The 15,545-nt window shown below is 44.9% G+C and overlaps 1 protein-coding gene across 2 annotated transcripts in view; it reads left to right on the top strand.

Annotated features, from left to right (window-relative positions):
- LOC119176744 (hemicentin-2) overlaps window positions 1-15,545 on the top strand; it is a 329,765-nt gene that overhangs the window by 155,675 nt on the left and 158,545 nt on the right. For both annotated transcript variants that reach the window (XM_075877281.1, XM_075877280.1), the window contains exons 4-5: window positions 3,168-3,419; window positions 6,923-7,228. In XM_075877281.1, the coding sequence (XP_075733396.1) occupies window positions 3,168-3,419; window positions 6,923-7,228 (558 nt within the window). The remainder of the gene's footprint in view (window positions 1-3,167; window positions 3,420-6,922; window positions 7,229-15,545) is intronic.

The raw sequence follows: 15,545 nt of genomic DNA, 5'->3' as shown, positions 1-15,545 counted from the left end.
TCTGCCCTAGCCTTTGTGACTCGCTGGCCCGAACATGGCAACTTCTACTTTAACGACTAACCAGCGTTATACGTGTTGCTGATGGCTTCCGTGCAAACACGACTATCTGTTGTATAATGCATCGCGGAGCATGCTTAAACGTGGTTTGTCGAAACTTAGCAAGCCCTCACTTATTCTAGAGCCTGGACAATGAAAGAGTTTGCAAAAGTATTTATTGGTAAATAATTCAGTGTCTGCAAACGAGAAGCGACGGCAACGTGCTCCAATTGTTCATTTAGTGTAAACACTCAGAACGTCACTATTTCGAAACAGCCGACAGGAAACATAAAATAAACACAGAAAATGTAATTGACGTGGCTATTTTTACGATATTATTGTGTGGTTTCTTCAGCGCACTCGCTCCTTCGGCCTGCGTAAAAATATACTTCGTTGAAGGTGATTGTCCTACGCGGGAAGAGAGTGAGGATGTCTGGGGCATATATCTGTTGTCCGTTTTAAGTCTATTTAAGGGTACTGTAAACCAATATCATCAGCAATCATAGCAGGCAAATCGCACAGGAAGGCTGATTGGCCAAGTATTATATGAGATATTTATTTATTTATTTATTTATTTATTTATTTATTCCTTCAATGCATACTGCGGCCACGAAGTCCATGCAGGGTCAACGGAAGCACAACAAATATTGCAAGTTGAACGATACACTTCAGAGCACCCAATGCGAATAAGATTGGGAATAAAATTATGCACATGATCCTATAACTGATAAAACGGTACTAAAATGTGTTTGAACAAATGGAGATGGTTATCTCAGCAATGGCTGCAGAAAATATAGTTAGTACTGTAAATTCAAAGAAATGTGTACAGTTTCACAGAAAAGTAAGTGCACAGCTCAACATAACATAACTCAGTCCCCCCCCCCCCCCCCGTGGAAGCAATGCATCCATTTAAAGGCTTTTGAAGATTGTATATAAGTTATCTCAACACTCGCCGCGTATCTATTAAAAGATGAATGTTCGGCAAGCTGTCGGGAAGAATCGGGAAGGGGCCTCAAATTCACAGATTAGCATTTCCGGTTTCGCCACGACATCTGCTCCCGAGTTGACGTGAGACCGAATTATGCTTGACTTCATTCTAGCACGAAAATCCGCTGCATTTCCTAACTTAGTCCTAATTCAAGATCAGTTTTTTCTTTACATTTATTTATTTTTGTCTTCTTATTTGCTTTGTCATAGCTCAACAGTTTAAAAAGTCGAATAGGAAATTTTTGCTTGTATATAGTGGTGCACTTCGCTTTGTAACGTTTCATCAAAACGCTTACCTTGTCATGATAGTAAAGAAGCCGTGAAGTTGTTCGCCGCCTATACTTAGATCTAGGTCTTTCTAATATTTACGTTTGTTCTACGGCCACAGCTTTGATTTCAAGAACGCTGATGGCATTGTCTCTCGTTGCTTTACGCGGTGTCACAGTGTTTTTACTTCCTACTTTCTGAAACACGGTTACCACAACGTCATTTCACCTGAACCATGTTTTCGAAATATTCGATCCATAGCTCTTCTCCGTGTATTGCATGCGTCTTAAATGTTAGTTATTTCTGTCAGACGCTTTGTTGTATTTGCTCCTTATATAAGCAGTCATACGCTCCAGTTTGGGTTATGCAGAAACGAAACGGTTTTCTCATTTAGCTAGTAAAACATTTTCTGGAGTAGTTCTGTGATATAAATGAGTTCGGCACCGAAATCGTTCAGAGCTTCTTTAGAGACTACCAGCAATGTTTCAACAAAACTATCTAGGAAGACTGTTAGCGAGAAAAAGAGGTTGGTGCCCAGCAGTAAGATAAAAAAAAATGCCTCAACCTTCCCGAAAGGAATCGTGAGGAAATTCGAACGCATTGCGTAGCGTCCATAAAGGCGTTTAGCACGTGAGAACCCAGCGTTAGAATATTATTGTTTTCTGGTTTTTTCTTACACCGTGCAGCCAATAGCGTCGTTCACCACATGTGGTGTTTTTCTGTCGCGTTCAGCTCTGGTAGCTAGCGTGCATGGTTAAAAAGTACTATGAAGTGAACAAAACAAGCAGCGTTCCCGAATCGGCGTAGGCGCTTCAAAGCGGCGTCTGGAACACACATTTCCGGATGTTCTTGAGAGGCGCTCAGCCAGCGAACGGTCGAGAGTGAGGCGCGAGCGGACAAGAAAGTGGGGCGCAGGGAGGAGAGAGAGTGAAGGCGATAGAAGAAGCGGTGAAGCACTGCCCTTACCCTCTTCTACATTCTTTAGCACTACATGCTCCGGTTGCTAGGGACGAGGATAAGCGCGCTCGCCCGCAGCTGTTGATATGGGAGAGGGCGGTGGGTGGATTCCGACAGACGCCTGACATAGCCCCGACTAAGAAACGCATTCGCATCTAAAAGTTTCGATTTCTCTTGTGTCTCACGCTCCATCAATGCAGAGTAATGTGCGGGAGACAACGCTTACGTTTGGTTTGGGTCCTGTCATAGTCACTCGCTTAACTTGGCGTGAATCAAAATTAGCATAGGAGGGTAATATGGTTTCACGAATATGACGCGCTGTTCAAGACATGAATAATGTCACAATCCCAACGCGTACGTCGTCAAACACTTCCCGCCAGACAGAGGCACATACTCACGGGCGGGTATGTGCCGCTGGTATGCGAGAACACACATGGGCAATTTTAGCGTGCCAGCGTTAAGAAATACACAACATTGGTAGCGTCGACGTGACGAATGCATAGAATAAATGTGAGGGTCCCAGCTGGAATTGAACCCAAGCATTCTGCGTGGCAATGAAGCATTTTACCACAGAGGTACACCAGGTCTCGGAACTGTATAATCGGACGTTTCACGAACTGATGAACAACTTCCTCATTGGATTTCCGGCCCATTGTAGTTGCTTAGACAGTTAGTTGATAAAAGTCACCTAATTAGGCAAGTAATCAAAACACAAAAATAGTCTGACTCACTCCAGGCAACAGTCCGCCACATGCATTTGATCGCGTCGTCATTCCGTGTGCATATTTTTAAACTCTGGCTAAAGATAGCTGGGGCATTCTGTATAAATTAATACTGCAAAACAGCGGCTGTCGTCATTTTACCAGTCAAGATAGACGGCAAGCAAGCTGACCGGTCGTTCTGGCGTTGTCTTCTTGCAGCAGGCAGGCCGGCTCCCCAAGTGCGCTGGCTTCGTCGGCCACGGCGGCCGTTGAGCGACGATGACGAAGAGCCGGTGCCTGGAAGCGCTGTCACTACGGTGTCGTCAGCGCTGGATGACGCATCAGTGCAGGTGCTAAGCAAGTTGCGCCAGGGCCCACTCTCTCGCACAGATCTGCTCATCCAGCTTGTCTGCGAGGTGGACAATGGTCTTGCAGCACCGGTGCGCACCACAGTGCGACTCGATATGCTACGTAAGTATATAAAACTATTTTGTCTGTAGCCCCGCCGCGGTGGTCTAGTGGCTAAGGTACTCAGCTGCTGACCCGCAGGTCGCGGGTTTGAATCCCGGCTGCGGCGGCTGCATTTCCGATGGAGGCGGAAATGTTGTAGGCCCGTGTGCTCAGATTTGGGTGCACGTTAAATAACCCCAGGTGGTCAAAATTTCCGGAGCCCTCCACTACGGCGTCTTTCATAATCATATGGTGGTTTCGGGACGTTAAACCCCACATCTCAATCAATCTATTTTGTCTGTATTGCTCCGTGGTGTGGGTAATTTTTTTAACGCAGCCCGGCAATGCCTTAGTTCATCATATCTTTCGTTTCAGTCACGTGGAATTTTAAAATCTGGAATAGGTATTTTGAAATAATTTTATTCAAGCAGTCACAGCTGATAGACCCGCTTCGAAAAGTACCCCAGTGTGCTTTTCACAGGTCGGATTGACAACTATGAAATACAATCAACGTGCGCACACTGGGCTGATCGAGCTATATCCATAATATTCTTTAGCAGAGTGTAACTTAGGGCGAATTGGTACTTAGCTTAAATCAAGATTTTTGGCGCAAATAGGGATCTAGAACATGATAGTATGCGCTACTTTCAGCTAGTTTGACATAATAGTCCAAATTTGTTTCAAAATTGTGTGTACAATAGCGTGAAAAAGGTAGCGCGCGCCGCTCTATGCTGTCACCAACGCCCACATACAAAAACAGTAGACGTGGCTGATGTGTAAGCGAGACTATTCTATAATTTGCAAACCGCGTCACCAAGAGCTCCTCATTGATGACGCGATGCTTCTGATAATAAAATAACCAGGAAACAAACTGCACATGTTCCGAGCTTGGTGTATACGTAGGCGTCCCTGATCGCACTGTGCTGCTGCGTGCGAGCTTTCACAGCTTGAAATTATAAGAGGGAAGCACTGGTCCAAGTGCTTTGCCAACAAATAAGGGACACGTAAGACACCAAAATAATTATGAAATGCGTCTTCAGGCTGGTTTGATTAGGGTTTTCTATTGTTTCATAATTTCATTGTTTTTGTTGTCTTTGATGTGAACTGATAATTCTAAAGTACATGTTTCGTCGTCAACGTACACGTACGCTGACGAAGATTCTCGGGTTAGAGAAAAGCCTTGGCACCGCATATTGCTCGGCCGCCAGTGCTTGTGGCGCCACAAATACTGGCGGCAATGCTGACTCTGAAGCTTTTTTACTCCAGGAAGATATCCTGTATAGCAAACTATAGTATTAGAAAAGATATCCTTGTTTTCCCAATTATTACTCAGTTACACTCTCAGTGGTATAAATAAACACGAGATAGTTCCTCTGTTCACAGATGCTTGGCCATTAAGGGAAAATTTTAGACGCGTAACAACCATCGGAAGAATTACGAAGCACACAAAAATTACAGGAAGCACGCTATTTGCCTGTGCTTCTTCGTTTTCCCGGTAGTTGTTAGGCGTCTAAAATTTGCCCTCGAAGTTGTGTACCAACTATCCCAGCAACAAGTTTATCATGTCTGGCCACCAAATAATGGAGAAAGTTTCCTTATGTGCTGACAAGGAACGCCGTAGAATCACCAATAATTTAATGAGGGTGTCGTTACTTGATCACGAAAACGCTTATCTAAAGATCGCATATATGTACAAGTTGCGCATTTTGTACTTTGCGAAAACTGCCACAGTACGATGCCACAAATGAGGTTAGGCTGGTTGTAGGGTATATCAATTGATGATATATTTGATTGATTGATTGATTGATTGATTGATTGATTGATTGATTGATTGATTGATTGATTGATTGATTGATATGTGGGGTTTAACGTCCCCAAACGACCATATGATTATGAGAGATGCCGTAGCGGAGGGCTCCGAAAATTTCGACCACCTGGGGTTCTTTAACGTGCGCCCAAATCTGAGCACACGAGCCTACAACGTTTCCGCCTCCATAGAAAATGCAGCCGCCGCAGCCGGGATTCAATCCCATGACCTGCGAGTCAGCAGCAGTGTACCTTAGCCACTAGACCACCGCGGTAGCCGTTACGGTAGCCGTTCCAAGACTTGCTTATGCCATGCAGTAGTTGGCACTTTTTTACTATCAGTTAGAGCACCGGTGTTGTTCTGTAACATATTAGAGAGCCCGTAGCGATTAGCCGACCAATTTCCCCTTTTTTGAGGAGGACGCAAAAGAGGGCAAGTATAAATTCTTGAGCTTCATGCAAAATTCATTCGGCTGCTATTAAAACTCTCCTTTAAAAACACTTACATAGGCCTTCAATGAAAAAATTAATTTGCATATCATCAAACGTGTGGTTAGTTTAAAGTTAAACAGGTCTGAATATTTTATTTTTTCTCCCTTTACTAAACAGGCATTGTAGAGGCTCTCTCATTTTTGTTTTAAAGAACATTCTGCATCTTCATATTCTAATCTAATCATATCGCTTACGTAATGCCTTTCCTGTATAGCTCATGCTGCATCTGCATGTCTCGTACTGGGCACACTTATACCCGGCAGAGCAGAAGCTGCATTGCGAGGGAAAACTTTCCGCTAATTAATATTTAAGTATCATTCTTTCAACCTTTAAGAAGTCTTACAGCATGTCCACAGACATAATGAGCACTCGAGTGGAGTAGCTTCATTGAAGCTTGACTGCAGTCGCATAAAGAACCCTCATAAGTTTTTCTATTCGCTAATGCCTTGAAGTCATAGGTTCAGCGCCAACCTTTAGCGGCAATATGTCGTTTCACATTATGTGCGTCTGTGACTTTAGAGAAGATGAAACGTCGCTGGGCACAGCGTAAATTTTACTGCTGCTGTTTATTAATTTACGAAGCAGCTTTTTCGCCTCCTCAGTCTTAAATTGAGAGAATACACTTCCAAAAAAAGCGGCACTTTTTTCTGTTGCATAAAGAGAAAGCTACGCAATTATGTATTTTAATTAACACCCGAAATAGCTTTATGTATCTCAATAAAGTTCGTCCTTTTGTGTTCTACACCGAAGAAGCAGAGCTAATTATAAGAGTAGGCTTTGCCAACTACCCGACGTGTTTGAAAAATATTTTTAAAAAATAGAGAAAAAATAGTTGGGACCGAGGGTCAGCTACTCACCTAACTTTTTGTCAGCTGAGGTGGCGGGTCACTAGAAAGTGTTTGTCAAACAATTATAACAAGATATAATAACAATATTCCTGCGAGATTTGTAAATGGACATGGAAAGAAAATGCCGCGTTCAACGCTCTTAGTTTCGGCGCCACACTACCAGAAGGTGGTCATTCGAAGTTGTCTTGAGGATTTCCCTAGTAGTGGGGGAACTGACGAAATTATCATCTCGCATTTTGCTACCACTCATATGAGAGGCGTTATAAGTATTGCCCATCGTTGCTTCATGACGTGAAGTGGGGATCGGGTAACCCGAACAGCTTGGCGCAGTAGCCACTCACACTGCTCCTCTCTTTCGTCTTTCGTTTGTGCGTGCAGTGGCACCCCTGACAGTACGAATATTGCGTGCGTCGGGCGGCGCGCTCACTGCCGGCCTGCCTGTCGAGCTGGTCTGCGAGGCGCGAGGCTCACGGCCCCCGGCGCAGCTTACCTGGTGGAAACGTGGCGTGCAGCTCTCTCAGAGTTTCGGCCACGCGTCGGCCGACGGCAACGTCTCAACTTCGGTGGTGAGCTTCACGCCTTCGGCAGACGACCACGGTCAGGAACTGCGCTGCGTGGCCCGGAACCCCGCACTCCCCCCATCGGCGCCAGCGCCTTTCGACAAATGGGCCATGAACGTCTTTTGTAAGTCTACGACATTCTTCTCTTGTGCCTTGACACGGCTATTGTAAAAGTAAAAAAAAAGGTATTGTTGGTAATTCTGAGAAACACTGCAACTTTTGTTTATTTAAGTATACGCCACCCGTTCCACGCTTTTAGTTGTACCAGAGTCTTTCAAGTATTGAAGGACGTTGTACGCTACCCGTTCTGCACTACCCGTTGAATAACCATGCCTGCGTTCTAGAACCACTTCCCCTGCCATTTTTTTTTGTAATGGCTACTAGCAAGATGCGTTTACAGGAAATAAAACTTTTTTACTATCACGACATCAAAATGTGGCCATCGCTGCCAAGCATTGCTGTCCAAGCGCACTCTAGAGGAAAGAAACATGTACAATATCTAGCGACCAATGTATATACTTGTGTTTACTGTAAGTTATATATTTCTTATATACTAGACTCGATGTCCTACATTAAAAACTGTTAGCGCTACCAACAAATACGTCACGTTTGCTCCTCCTTCCAACATTAATGGTGCCTGTGATTGCTTCTTTAAAACAGATACCCTTCATCTCGATCGAAAGAGGGTTCATTGTCACGTTCCTTTCATGTTATGTACCAGGGTGCGTGCTTTCACGAGTTCCGCTGTAACTCGAAATAAAACAAGACCCGTTCCGCTTTCATTTTCCTGAATGATATTTCTCATATATATTATTTGCATCGCGTTCAAGTCCACAAAGTTCTATCTCGGTTTTCCTTAACAGTGGCCGCGGCACTCAGGGCAGAGCGGTTAGTGTACGTGGCTGTGGTCTGCGGCAGTACATACGCGCATTAATGCAATTAGCACTACTTGTCTGATTTCCCCACTAAAGAGTGCAAATAAAGGTGCCTTCGGAGACAGGGCTTGTCGCTACGTTCGTTGAATGCTAATCGCATTAACATCGGCCGTCACCGTTAGTCGGGTTATGCCACACTTCTTTTTTTCTACTACTTCAAGAAATTCAGCAGAATCTTACAACTTATCTTCAAATAGAAAGAACAAAATCTTATTTTTGTGGCACTTCTATCAAGTTACGTACATCAACCCTACTTGAACTGTTATAGCACATCATGGTAAAGAAGAAATGGCCGAGCAGACCGACGCAAGAGGACAGAGCACTCTGTCCTCTCGTACGGGTCTGCTCGGCTTTACCACAGTGCGCTATGCCAGTTAAATTAGGACGAACCAACTTGTCAACCCTTCAACACCTGTGTAGTACATCAACCGTATTTTTGCGCATAATTGTTCTTTTCAGGCAGATTTGATAGTGTTCTTTTTTTATGAATGGCTAGTATAAGAGGAACAACTTTCATGCAAATCTGCATATATTTTTCATAGTACGAACGCCGTATTCCAGTTAAACTCAGTAGCAATTCAGCAGCGGCATCACGTGTTATTGTTATTGTTGTTTTTGCACACAACACTGGATGGCATGTTGTTTATGTGGGTGTTGAACCCCTATAGCTGCACCGTACTTCATTCGCAGCCTCCTCCACCACGATGCTTATGCAAGTCACTCTTTGTGGCAGCGACTCCCTGGACGATGGAATACAAGAAACGCCAATAGCTACACTTTTATCTTCCCGATAGAACCCCTTGCACTCTTTTTCGCGCGCTTTGGAGATGACGTGAACCTTACGCAACAGACACTCTGCCATCATCACTTGCACACAGAACGTGGCCTTTGTTTGAATTGTAGTCGTAAATATGACACCATTGTGAAAATGGGCGCGAGTAGGGCGACGGGGGGGGGGGGGGGGCACATGGTTATTTTTTCGAGCTCTTGGAAGGAGCTTTGAAATGCCGCTTTATGATCAACTGATTAAAATTGTGCACACGCAGTTGGGGGGTGGAGGCAATCGGCCAGTTTCGTCGGTGGCATTACAGTAGACGGTGGTTCAATGTGCTCTTTTTTAAAATATCAGGCTGGCTTTTCGCCACGTGAGCAATGCATTCCTGGACATGTAAGCTTGTTCTCGAGAGGAAGTCATAGCCGAAATTGATCCATCAATATCCATTGATGTTCTATTTACATTAAAAAATGGTGGATGAACATTCATCTGGGTGTACAACCTCCCACCCAATTTCAGGGGAAAAAAATAAAAAGACAGAACTGGCCCGTGGCTTCTCGTTTAAAAACTGCAAGGCCTTTTCATGGGGAGTCAGTGCCACATTCACGCGTCCGGGGCCGTAGTTTTTCTCCGAAAGCCGATAGCACACCTTTTTAAGGAAGTTGAGCTAGATAAAAAACACGAAATGAAAAGTAGTACAGATTGGGATGTCCAGCGAGAGTTTCCTAAAGAAAAAAGGTGAAGTGGATATACTTATATTCACTTGAGGAAAGTCGCTGTCGCCTCCATTACATGTGACACACAAAAGGCCGCAAACACAAATTTCTTCCTTCTAGCATGACAACTTTTGCGTGTTTTATGCACATCTGGGGTACTTACGAAATTACTATACACTCGAGTGATCTGACTCAAAGAACAAGCCTCGCGAACCGGTGTAACCTCACCCATGATATTGTCTCCGCATCTGAATGTTTATAATATGCGGAGCGCGTTTCACCGAACGAGGCCTCTATGGTGAACGTGCACTAACCTCTTACGCAATCAAATGTACATTGTCTGAAGAGAGCGTCAGCACCACTCTTGCTGCACGAGACGTAAGACATGACAATAGAAATGTCTTACATCACGTAGCTCCTCGGAGTACCGAGTCCCTTTATTGTCTGGCGGCGGGTGCTTATGAGCTATCATCTTGTGTGAACTCCAGAGGACCCGTCTGCTAGAGAGCATACACGGAAATCATGGCAGTCGCATTCAGATATTAAGTGCAAGAGCCTGGAATAGACAAGTAAATGGTACATGTACTTTCCCTTTGTCATTTGTTGCTTTGTTTTTTACCCGGGCACTTCAATTATACTAGTAAAAAAACACAGTGCTAACGAGATGTTGACGAAAAAAGGAATTTCACAACGCAAGCGCTGCGGTTCGTTGGTGTTGTGCAATTCCTGTCCTTATCCAGTTGGCACAGTTGTTTCCCAAGCGCGAGCTTTTTTCGTGAACTAGCCCAAGTTTCTCGAATATGTACTTCAGTTATGAAAAAAAGAATACTGCTCCTACTGATCCTGAGGTTACACACACACACACACACACACACACACACACACACACACACATATATATATATATATATATATATATATATATATATATATATATATATATATATATATATATATATATATATATATATATATATATTGGGCATCATTAGGCACATATACTTTCTTCACACATGTTTATCATCATGAGTGGCCGTCGTCTTCATCTGGTGTGGGACCTTGGCTTGCCTGGGTTCTGTGCCTCAGATGTGGTCGCTTCATCGTGTCTTCAGGGCCTAATAAAGGTTGCCTTCACCGTTGCATTACAAGTGGTGGAGTGTGCTCACCGATTTTCCGTCTTCTCTCAGCCCACTCTGCCTCTTGAACCTCCGCTCCGGTCATCGTCTATGCTGGGTGTCCGGTAACATGCTTCAGGACGAGCCAACCGGCGCTCCTGCATCTACCGCCGTGGCCCCGGATACCACAGCCTATCCATCGTGGATTATCACTGCGCACCAGCGTGATCCGGCCACGTTCGCCGGACTTCAAGGGGAAGATGTGGAGGATTAGTTGGACCAGTTCAATCGAGCGAGTTCCACTAACAACTGGGATGATCCTGCCAGGCTTCACCGTGTTTCTTTCTATCTGACACGCGTAGCGAAAACATGGTTTTTCAATCATAAAATGGACATCACGGACTGGACACATTTCAAGAAACAGCTTCGCCAAATCTTCGGCACCCCGGAGGTTCGTTCAGCCCTCGCGAAGAAGACACTGGACGCTCGCAAGCAACAACTTGAGTCTTACACCTCGTACATAGAGGATGTGCTTGCTCTTTGTCACCGTTTCAGCACGTTCATGTCCGAAGCAAAGAAGGTTCGCCATCTATTGAAAGGGATCGGCGTGGTCGCGTCAAATGCCTTGGTCATACAAAACCCAACCAGTGTCGCTCACGTTGTTGTCACGTGCCAACGCCTAGAGGAACTTAAGTCCCGGCGGATACCACCAGACAGCCCTAAAACACCACCATGACTGCTCCCTCATTGCGTACTATGATCCGGGTGATTATACGGGAAAAGCTGCAACCTTTCGGCCGCCCAGTCACCCCGAGTCCACCTCCCCCTCCAACACTTTTTAGCGTGACGTCATCAAAAAGTAGTTGGCATCCATGATCGGGCCAGCGTATGAGACTCTCCGGTACCTCGACCCCTGCCGACGTACGCACAAGTCCTCGCTGGTTCACCAATCGTCGTACAACCGATGCCTGCACACTAGATGCCTGTCCCCCTGGCTTCGATGACTCCGAGTGTGCCTAGCCATGCAGCCTTTTCACCCACCATGGCGACCACCTCGTCCGATCTGTCATTACTGAGGCTATCGGGGCCACATTTCACGCTTCTGTAGGAAGCGTCAGCAGGACGAGCGTCGTGAATTCGACCTCTACGAACGGGATGATGAAACAAGCGGGGCCACTTCCCAAAGCCGTCTTTATAATTTACCCCTAGGTCGCTCCCTGTTGCCAACTGCGACATCTGAGACAACCCCCTCCCCCCTTACCACTCTACTTGACGCCACTCACCGTCACCCCTCCCCCGCTCTACGTCTTCATTGCGACCTGTCTCGCACCAACCAATGCCGGGAAAACTAACCTCTGCAGCTTTTGGAGGAAAAGTTGCATCGAACGAAAAGACAGAAATTCATCCAGTGCATCCATATATTACGATATCTGTTTTAATAGAAGATGTGTACGTGGACGCTTCAATAGACACTGGTGCTTGTTTGTGATTGATCGTTACTCGTGCTCACGTCTGCGAAAAGTCACCACCCCTTATGATAGACCTACACTGCTCGCTGCTCAAGGTGACGCCATTAGACCCGCCGCTATGTGAACCGCTCGTGTTTTCATTGCTGGTCTTCATTTTGTACGATTCGCTGTGCAGAGTTCGTGTGCCCACCAGCTTATATTAGGCTGGGATTTTCTATATCCACGGCGAACGCTTCCATCTGCTGTCGAGAAAATGTTGTTCATATGATGGAAACTGACTATGCCTTTTATGCGGATGACAAGCCCGTTCACTTGCTCGCTGCGGAAGATACCGAGCTACCACCCGGTCATCAGCAAACAGTTACCAGCGCTTCTAATGTGATCGACTCTGGTGACTTGTTTGTCCAACCATCTGCACGCTTTCTCGCAAGATGTATCGCCCTTGCTTCAGTTCTAGTGCGGTTCCACAATGGCTACAGACTTCTCTACGCTACAAACCAGACGTCTGCGAAAATTGTCATTCCTAAAGGCACCACAATGGCTTGCGTTACCGAATCACAGCCTGTCTCTGTTGTCCCGCTTATGCCAGCGTGTTCTTACCTTCCTTTTATTGGACGTTCGTTTATTGGCTGCGACTATTTGTCCAGAGCGGACCTCTTCACAGACAGATGAGTTGCTTGCGTTGCTACAAAAACATCAGATTGTATGATGCCCATTCCTCATCTCTGGGACAGACGTTCATTATCACGCATCGTATCGAGATCGATGGCACTTCCATCGTATGCCGTCGACCATATCGCGTCTCTTCATCGGAGCGCGAGGTCATTGTAGAAAATGTCGCCGATATGCTGCGACGAAACACCATACGTGCCTCCGCGAGTCCTTGGTCATTTCCCGTTGTTTTAGCAAGGAAAAAAGATGGCTCATGACATCTTGCGTATTTGATCGATTGGTCGATCCCAACAATGGTGGAGACGTAGCTTGACGCTTTATATTCAGTAAAGAGCGACAAATGTGAAAGACACTCAAAATATTTACGCAATTTTGTGACTCCTAAGCTTGTATTGCTTGTATATGCGTTGCAGCGTCCACAATGTGCACGATTGTAAATTGCGCTCCTCACTTCCGGTATAAGCTGCGTAGCACACACGCATGGTTTGATTGTGCTTCGATTTTCGTAGTTCATTTTTCTTTCTGCGCAGTGAGGAGTATTCGAATACAAAAGGGAGTTATGGCGCTATGTTCAACTGAGCGCTTTTTTTTTGAGTCACGATTTTACTTAACATTGGTAATATTATATTATTGCTACAGTTCCCATAACTCGCGATTGTATTATGTTCTATTCAGATCATGGGGGGGGGGGGGATGTGGACATTTTGACAGCAAGTTATATTTTTTTGCGGGTTATCTTCTTAATGTTGATCATGAATGTTGTGATTGAGAGCTAAGTGGCCGAGTAACACCTGTAATACGCTGTATCACTTTGTTTTTCTCATGTTCCTCCCATGCTCTCAGCTGAGAGTGGCAGTACTGAAAATAAATACATACTAGTCTTGTAGGCTTGACTATCAGCAATTGGAACAAACATATAGTGCTATATTTACGCAAAATGTCGTAGCGTAAGCTATTTATACGCACTGTCACAAACAGTTTTCGTGGGCGGTTACAGCCATTAAATGGAGGATTTGAAAAGGTTTCGTAAATAAATAATGTTCTTGCGATTTGTTTATATCTTAAACTCTAAATAAGCCACGTTTACATGAATACGACTTCACTTAGTCTAATCCTCCTAGAACTCTTCTGTTCCTTATCCCGTTTAACAAGTCAGCAAGAGAGATTTCCATTCATGTGCATGGAACTGGATGCAACTTGAAGCGTTCAAGAAAAAAAGCCAGTGTTACCTGCTTTCGCCAGCTGCGAGCAACGACCCAGATGTTATGAGCGTCACACAGGTCGCAAAGCGCACACCAAACGCACAAACCTACACGTCGCAATGAGTGCCTCATGTTTGGTTCAGGTGCATATGCTCGTGAAAGCGAAATTAGCTGTCTGAGTGTAAAACAGTGCTACTGGTACACTGAGAGAGAAATGCTCCAACAGAATGAAAAACAAAATGGAGCCTTCTCATAACTGATTGCCCTCAGGTTTCAGATATGAGTAAATATCGCAACCTCCATCAGCATGAGCATTAAGTACGACGCTTTTTTTAGCTGCGTGTTTGATTATTCAGTGTTCGCCAAAATTATGTGCTCGATTTCGTGCAGGAATCGTCGCGTTTACTCTTGACTCGCGGGTGACTGCATCTCTGCGAAAGCATCAGAGGCACGATACATTCGCAGTTCTGCTGTTATCCACAGGGCTTAATCTTAAAAAGTAGTGCTCCAGCTTTGAAATTTGCCGCGTACAGCAAACAGCTACGGATTAGGCTAATTGTGATGGCAGAATGTTTTTTTTTAGCGCGTCTCCACGTCGTTGTACACGTGAGCGTGCTTCCATGCACGCCTCAACCGAAATACAGCTGCTACAGCTGGTAATTGAAGCCAAACCATCGCACCTAGCATCAAAACAGAATTCACTTGAACCTTGTACGTCGTTTCGATTGACGTAATGAAAGTGGTTCCCTGTAGTCTCTTACGTCAGAACTTCGACTTTTCCCACAATTTGTTGTGTGCTCAAAGATTCAAACGATGGTGTGCAAGTCCTGAAGCAGCCTTATCATTCATGTTTTTTCGTCGACATTAAATAATCAGACACAACGGTAATACTTTATCTACTGTTTACAAATAAGTAAATTCTGTTCGAGGGCCAGCTTTCTTGAATGAAATATAATAGAAAACTTTTCGAAAAAAAATCAGGAACAATTACACTCTGTAAAAGTGAAGTCGTGGCACATTGCACAGACAAGGTCACATGTACCTGTCTTTATCCTTTGCTAATGGTCGGAGAATTGCTTCGTTATTATTGTGATGCGCAGTCATTAGATTGGTTACAACCATATAAAAATTCATGGCTAAATATACTAATTCGGTATCCGACTGTGGTTGAAGATTTGAGCAACTTGATTATTGTATTACCCAAGAACCAAGTCTTCCTGCAGAAATTGAGTGAAACATGTTTTGTTATTGTTTAAAATTTTTCATACTCATCTAGGAAGGCGTTGTTACTATTAGATGCGAAGTGTCTTATGGTCGACTCATTCTGGTGAGTGGCGTTACCACGTTTACAGAGCATACACGCTTCTTCCCTCTCTCCTCACCTGCACTTTCCTCTCTCTCGCCACGCAACGCCGACGCAGGCAGCGTCTGCTTGCTTACGCTCGCTCTTCTTTCTCTCTCCTCTAAACATCCCTCCCAGCGGTGTTTACACCCCATGGCGCATGCTCGTGCCCTCTCCTTCTTTTACTCTCCCCCCCCCCCTCTCGCCTTGCCTCG

The sequence above is a fragment of the Rhipicephalus microplus genome, chromosome X (assembly GCF_043290135.1).
Source record: "Rhipicephalus microplus isolate Deutch F79 chromosome X, USDA_Rmic, whole genome shotgun sequence".
In the NCBI taxonomy this organism is placed as follows: Eukaryota; Metazoa; Arthropoda; class Arachnida; order Ixodida; family Ixodidae; genus Rhipicephalus; species Rhipicephalus microplus.
This window is presented reverse-complemented; position numbering and strand designations above follow the sequence as displayed.